This window comes from Capsicum annuum, chromosome 6 (assembly GCF_002878395.1).
Source record: "Capsicum annuum cultivar UCD-10X-F1 chromosome 6, UCD10Xv1.1, whole genome shotgun sequence".
Classification (NCBI taxonomy): domain Eukaryota; kingdom Viridiplantae; phylum Streptophyta; class Magnoliopsida; order Solanales; family Solanaceae; genus Capsicum; species Capsicum annuum.
In genome coordinates this window covers 220,470,794-220,478,641 of record NC_061116.1, presented here as the reverse complement: position 1 = coordinate 220,478,641, position 7,848 = coordinate 220,470,794, and the positions used below count along the sequence as shown (strand labels likewise).

Here is a 7,848-nt window from a genome sequence, read left to right as displayed (position 1 = left end):
TGAAAATGGTTAATTATAGTGAAATAAAATGTCAATTAGATATTTGAAAATGAAGATTCAAAAAAAATGTCAATTAGATACTTGAAAGTGGATACATATAGAAGTGTAGTTATTTGAAAATTGTTAAGTATAGTGACTTGAAAATGTGAATTAGTTAATTGAAAATAGTTAAGTGTAGTGACTTGAAATGCTAGTACATGACTTGAAAATGGTTAGGTGTAGTTACTTGGAAATGGTTAAGTGTAGAGACTTTAAAGGAATTTTATTTTTAAGGTACTTGAAATGTGGACTTGTATTTTGAATTTAGTTAAGTGTGGTCACTTGAGAAGTGAATAAGTACTTGAAAATGTTTAAGTGTAGGTAGTTGAAATGTGGACTTGTGTTTTGAATTTAGTTAAGTGTGGTCACTTGAGAAGTGAGTTAGTGACTTGAAAATGCATAAGTGCAGGTACTTGAAACGTGGATTTGTGTTTCTAATTTAGTTAAGTTTGATTACTTGTGAAGTGAATTAGTGACTTGGAATGTTTAGATGTAGTTACTTGAATTATGAACTTGTGTTTTGAATATAGTTAAGTGTGGTCACTTGAGAAGTGCATTGGTGAGTTGAAAATGTATAAGTGTAGTTACTTGAAATGTTTAATAGTGAATTATTGGTGAGTTGAAAATGTATAAGTGTAGTTACTTGAAATGTTTAATAGTGAATTATTGTTTAGAAGGTGATGTGGTTGATGACTTTATTAGTTGAAAATGCTTAAGTTTTGGTGACTTTTAAAGTGAATTTTTTTTTTTTTATCAATTTTACTAGAGTTAAAAATCTATCATTTACTTTTTTGCATGTGCGTAGTTCTCGATTTTTAAGCATAGTATATATTTTGTCAATGCGTGCAAATACATTTATGTAGTTGAACAACTTTATTTAGCTCTGTTTTATCATAACATTCAGGGATTGTGGAGTACTTGAGCGAAGGAATACCAATTTCTTCAGCAGATGTTGATGTAGCATATCATCGATTAAGATATGCATCTCATTTATGAAAATACGGTGTGGTTAAGTCAAAGAAATATTATGTTAGAGATAACAATGATCCTCCAAGATCAAGGCCTAGTTTTGTTCCATCACTTGCTGAATTATGGATTGTTAGTTTATAGAATAGTTCAGAAATTAACTGATGTTTTGAAAATTTTGATTGGAACTTTATTTTTATAATGACTGTTCAAGACATGTTATGTATGTTTATGCTCAAGTTATATGTTTTGATTTCGGGATAAATTGAATTAAATGTCTTATAAATTTCATGCTTAAGACTGCTGTATGTTGTTGAATGCTGTATTTGGGATTTGCAATTTTATTTTTTTTTAAAAAAATTTTCAGAAAAACCGACCACAAGTGGTCGGTTTTTTAATAAATTTAATTATTAATTTTATAAAAATTGACCACATGTGGTTAGTTTTTCAATAAATTTATTTATTAATTTTAAAAAAATGTGGTCGGTTTTTTTAAAATTAATAAATAAATTTAATAAAAATTCCTGCCACATATAGTCTGTTTTTTTATTAAATTAATTAATTAATTTAATAAAAACTGTGTGGTCGGTTTTTTATCAACTTAATTAATTAATTTAATAAAAAAATTGACCACATGTAGTCGGTTTTTTTTTTTTCCTATCTAAAATTAGTTTTTCAATTTTAATAATAATATAAAAATTTTAAAATTTTTATATATTTTTTTTAAAAATCGACCACTTGTGGTTGGTTTTTAAAAAGCTACTAGTACTTTTCCGACCAAAAATTTTTGTCGGTTTTTTGGTCGGAAATAGGGAAAAATCGACCACTTGTGGTTGGATTTTGTGGTCGGTTTTTTTCTTTTTTTTAGTAGTGTATATATTAGATGTTAAATTCCCTTCGGTTAGTTCGTATGTTCACTTATGAACTCAATTCGTGAATATCCTGGCTCCACCATTGTTGAGGATGATAAACAAAAGTTACTTTCAGTTTCAATGTGTAAGGTGAGAAACTTTAAAGAAAAAAGAGAGAGATTTCGTAACAACTCTAATTAATCCACTTTTAGTTTATGGGCGAAGTCGCCTATATTAAAAGGGTGATCAGGTGCACACGTCGTATGTCTAGGCTAAATGTTAGCTATTAGAAGTGTGTATTTAATTTTACACATTTTTGAATTATGACTGAAAATTAAAGAAAATTTGCATACTTTTTGTCGAATTCCTAGCTCCACCACTGTTTTAACTTGAAAATTAATTTGACACACAATTAAAACACATCTAACTTATGGAAAGTATGAGAGATAGGTGATTATGACGTGATTAATCTGCAACTTATTGATGATATGATTGTATATAAGAGGGTATAGATGTAAATATTAGAGTAGAATATTAGTAGGTATAAGTTGCATATCTAGTTTTTCTTGCCAATATTGTTCCCAGCTTCGCTACTGTTTAATTTGAAAATTAATTAGACACAATCACTAGAGTTGGCATGGTGGTTTAGCGTCATGTCTTTTAAGTAAAAGGTCGGGGATTCTATCTCCACTTTTGACGAATGGAGCAAACTTTGTGATCATTCCTTATCGCTTAGTGCGCTGACAGAAGGACGGAGGATTAGTCTCACAAAAGTATGAGAGAATTTATCGATGACATGATTGTATATAGGAGGATATAGATACAAAGATTAAAGTAGAAAATTAGTAGGCATAAATTGTACATATCTAATTTTTCTTATCAATATTATTATTATTACTCTCTTACTGTCTAATTGTTTGACTTTATTATTAGACATATAAAACATTATGAATGTTTGTTGGGGAAATGATCTCTTAGACGGATAATAACTGCCCAACTAGCGAGTGATTACGTGCAATATATATATATATATATAAATTGATTATAATTTTGAGTTAACAATTTTTTTATATGCCTTCAAAAAATTTAAATTATTAATTATTGCAATTATAATACTTTTTACATATTTTTTTAATATATGATAGATAAAACCAAAATAAATAATAAGATTAACGCGTAAAATATGTAATTACAAAACTGACCTCCATCAGAAGCAGATAGAGAAGCAAGCACAGCAATCACCAGTTGCCTTCTTTAGCTGTCTGGTCACTCATAATTCTATACAGCAGTAAAGTAATATAAATTAGTGTCTGCACAATCTCAATTTTTATATGACATGCTATTTAAGGAGTCAATTTTTTTTCTTAATTTGAACAAAACTTTTTATATGTTTTCTATTGTAAAAAGTCATAATGTAAAAAAAAAAATAGTGACACCCTAAGCATAAAGATGTCTTTATGCTTTTTAGTAGGTTTATTTCAACATGAAACCGTAGAATAGTGACACCCATAATATATCGTCACTCATATGTAAGAAAATAGGCATGCATGTATGAGAAATAAAAGAGAAATTCATTTAAAGAACATAGAATTTCTAACCAGCAATTAAACTGATCAAGTGAACAATTCCAAAATGAATTCATCGGTCTTAATTAGTCTTATATTAATCCAGAAGTTATCCAAAATGAATCCATCTCATTTAAAAGATAATTATGAATAATCCTTTGGCGGTTGGTTTCGAAATCGAGAGGGCGTCATGCGAAAGCTATTAGTTGCAAACTATCGTGGTGATAATTCAGACGACAAAGAAAAAACAATACTCAAAGAATTAAATTATTATATATTTTGATCAATCGACCTACATATTATAAAATCTAATATCAGAAACATTAAATCTCTCCCCTTAAACAAAAACTCTTTGATAACTACATTGTGGATGCACTTATGTTATGACATGAGAAAGGTCTACTATTTATAAATATCCAAAACATTTCTTCCAAGAAAGATGTTTTCCAACTATGGAAAAGTTTTATATTTTTCTTTTAGAAAAAGTAAAAGTAATTAAGGTATTACTTTTATTTTTCTTATAAGAAAAGTAAAACTTATTTTTGGTAAGAAAATCAGGACAAAAATCATAACATTGGCAACTAAATAAAGACATAATTTTAAGTGCACTTTGCTATGATAATTTTATGGTATACACTTATATATCTTCCTTATATGTTTGGAATAATTTGTCATTCATAAGTATTTTGCTATAATAAGTAGCATCTTAGATCCAAATTAATAATATTTCGAAAGAGAAGATTAATCAAAAACAACATTTTTATCAGTTTCATATTACCTTGCTTCTCCTATATAAGGATCTAAGAATTTACTGACTTCGCTCATCAACTTACAAAATATTTATACCAGTTGAAGATAAAATTAATATGAAGATGGCAACAATTACCAAAATCTTTTTCATTTATTTTCTTTTCCTTTCAATTACATTTGCTGCAAGATCACCAGTACAAGTTGGTAAGTTAAATGCATAATTAATTAATTAAAAACATATAATTAAGCTCCATTTATTTTGTTTTGATTTTAGATTCAACTTGTATACACTACCAATAGAAATAATTTTGATAGACACTAGCTATTTTAATCTTGCTTTAGGGTATTATTAATTCACACTTTTTATGAAGAGTTGCACTATTTTTGCAGCGTCAGTGTATATATCTCAATTATTCGATTGCAGATGCTGAGAATGAAGATTTTAGTTATAAGGGAAACGCAGAGAATGGACCAGGTAACTGGGGAAATATTAATCCACAATGGAGGATCTGCAATACTGGAAAATTGCAATCACCAGTAGATCTTGTTAAAGTGGAAGTTGTTAATTTAGGAATACTTGAAAAATTCTATAAACCAGCTCCTGCTGCTCTTGTGAATAGAGGACATGATATAATGGTACGTAACAAAGTGTATAATTAATAATGTATGTATCATTCATCTAGTCATGCTGAAATAATATTTTAATGATTGGTTAAGTATATATTCACAATTGCAGGTGAGATGGGATGGAGATGCAGGATTCTTGAAGATAAATGAAACTCAATATAAGCTCCAACAAGTTCATTGGCACACACCTTCCGAACATACTATCAATGGAAAAAGGTAATCCCTGTTTTAATTTGTTTATCATGTTTTTACTTGGTATATGATGTTTAAAAAAGTCAAGCGAATGGAGGACTTACGTTTTAAGAAAAAATAATTATTTTTTATAAAGTCTATTTTTTAAATTATATAATCAATTTCTTCTAATAAATTCTTTTTAATTAATAATTGAGTCAACACATTAATTTCTTGACACATAGTATTCTGGACTAGATATATCAAACTCCATCCAAATTCTTTTATATACAAAAATTATTTTTTTTCATAAATAGTATTTAATATATTTTTTAAAATTTATAATTTATTATTACTAAAAAAAAATGAGGCCCTCAAATTTTTGGGACCTTAGGCGCAGGGTTGAGCCGCCCTTGAAAAAAGTATGGTATTAAATTAAAGATATGTAACCATAATATCTTTTAATGTCGTGATCTTAAACATGACATGTGAAAGTTTTGATTAAAAGAGTTGCCAAAAAAGAAAAAACATTCTTTTTGAAAGGGAAGAAGTACATATTCGCAAGATTAATTACACACACATATTCATCATAACCAAATACAAAGTTAGAATTTGAAGCTTATGGGTTCATGAATCTACTCCTTTCAAGTTATTGGGTTCTAACTCTATTTCAATTTATTCGACTTAATTCGAAGCACGAGAATCAAACCACCTAATATTTTGTGTGATATCGAACATAGAATCTTTAATTTTAACTTTTAAAAACTACATTAGAAATACGATATATTGACAAAAACAAGGGAGTAATTTGTATATGTTCGGCTGATTTCTTAAGACAAATACAAATTATTGAATTCTGCAGAGTTCATATCTATATTCTAGTTTCGCCCCCATCATGACGGTGTAATGTATATAGAATATTGCTTGTCTTATTTGAGAGGCCTATTAAAGTTAATACAAGAAAAAGAATTAAGTTACTTCCTAATCTATGAACCAATATGAACGTCGTAAAAGGAAATAACTAATTACGAAATTAATTGAGTTATTGAAACTTCTAAAATGAAATTGTCAGAAATATATGAAAAATAAATGTACGTACCCAAAAAGGAAAAAATATCATAATTTATCCACTCACCTGTATAATTTCAACTAATTAAGTAAAAATATTTCGAATAAATATAATGCAGGTTTGATATGGAGGCTCATTTGGTACATGCAAGCAGTGATGGAAAGACTGCTGTAATTGGAATCCTCTATACAATTGGATTATTGCCTGATATTCTCCAAACCAAAGTAATTAAACACAATTTATTTATTTTTTATACTATCAGTATAATTTAATCGATCTTATTATTTTTCAGATTCTTGATATTGTTTACTTATTTAATTACAGCTAGAGAAGGATTTAATAGCTCTTGCTGATAAAGAAGGTGCAGAAAGAGCCATTGGAATAGTTGATCCAAATATAATAAAACTGGATGGCACAACATATTATAGATATATTGGTTCACTAACTACTCCACCTTGCACTGAAGGTGTTGTTTGGACTATAGATGGAAAGGTAATCAAAATTTGCCTAATTCATTATTATGAAAATTAAAAGTAATTAAGCATTACTATTTTGAAATTAATTTTAATTATATGATTTTTTTTCTATTTAAATTTCCCAGGTTAATAGTGCAACGAGTGGACAAATAAAACTGCTCCAAAATGCTGTTGTTAACGTGAGTTGCTATCCCAAAACTCTAGCAATAAGATTTTTTTCTAATGATATTATCATATGGACATAATTTATTTATTTACATGTTTGGTTATATATTTTGTCGATTTTCACTCACAATTTGAATATTTTTGCAAGTTCAATGCATGTGATCTGAACACAAATTTAATTTTTAAATTTCAATTTTCAATTTAACTTCAAATACTTTTATTTTTTTTTAATCAAATATCATTCAATTTGTATTCAAGCGCCTACTAAAAATTTTCATGAAAATCTTGTTGATTCTCTCAAATCGGTTGTGAATTAATGTTCGATCTTCTTATGTGATTTTGGAGAATCCTTTCTCTCTCAAACTAACTTTTGAATTGAGTTAGACCTAAAAATTATTTCTTTACCGTTTTTTCTAGAATCTACTTAGAATTAAATATATTTTACTTAAAAAACAATATTTTCTTGACTTTTTTTATTTCTCCTGTTTATCTCAGGGATTTGAATCCAATGCCAGACCATTTCAGCCATCAAATGGACGTCCCATCAAATTCAACAAACCTTTGGTTTTTGCTTAATTAGATAGTATTATTAACCTCCCTGTGTTGTACTATCGTTCATTAGTATACAGTAGGGTTTGCTATATATGAGGTGGCTTTATTTTAAGAAAATAAACTTGTTATTGTCTGTTGTACTACTAGTAGTACACAATGATAAACTTGTCTTTAGAGTTTAGAACTAGGTATAAGTATGATTTTATGATACAAATAATTGAATCATAAGTATCTCATTATATACATACTGTTAATTTGTTCTGTGTACGTTACAACTCGTATATTCGAAGGAACAAATTTGTTTCCTGCTTCCGAGTTCCGATCCATTTACATGTCATGGTTACTGTAAATATTTAGTCCAATAAATATATATATATATATATATATATATATATAAAAATGAATGCTATGGATAATTCCTCTAAAAGAAGGTCTATTGGAATAGTGGCCAAAAGGTATGCCTGGGAGCATGCCTAATCTATGTTCTTCACGCAGCTTGGTCTTTTTGGTTCTTGAGAATGGTCGTCACTTTAATTTAGACGGATCAAAATGTGAGTGTGCCCTATTTAGAAAACAAAAGTATTTCTTAATTTCTGTATAACTTCTTGAAAAATTTT

The 7,848-nt window shown here is 28.0% G+C and overlaps 1 protein-coding gene across 1 annotated transcript; it reads left to right on the top strand.

The window, feature by feature from the left end:
• Positions 1-4,229: 4,229 nt before the first annotated feature.
• LOC107875608 (bifunctional monodehydroascorbate reductase and carbonic anhydrase nectarin-3) lies at positions 4,230-7,414 on the top strand. Its single transcript, XM_016722386.2, has 7 exons — positions 4,230-4,375; positions 4,596-4,807; positions 4,908-5,014; positions 6,157-6,262; positions 6,363-6,530; positions 6,640-6,693; positions 7,175-7,414. The coding sequence occupies exons 1-7, from the start codon at positions 4,288-4,290 to the stop codon at positions 7,253-7,255; spliced, it is 816 nt and encodes a 271-aa protein (XP_016577872.1). The 5' UTR covers positions 4,230-4,287; the 3' UTR covers positions 7,256-7,414.
• Positions 7,415-7,848: the final 434 nt, after the last annotated feature.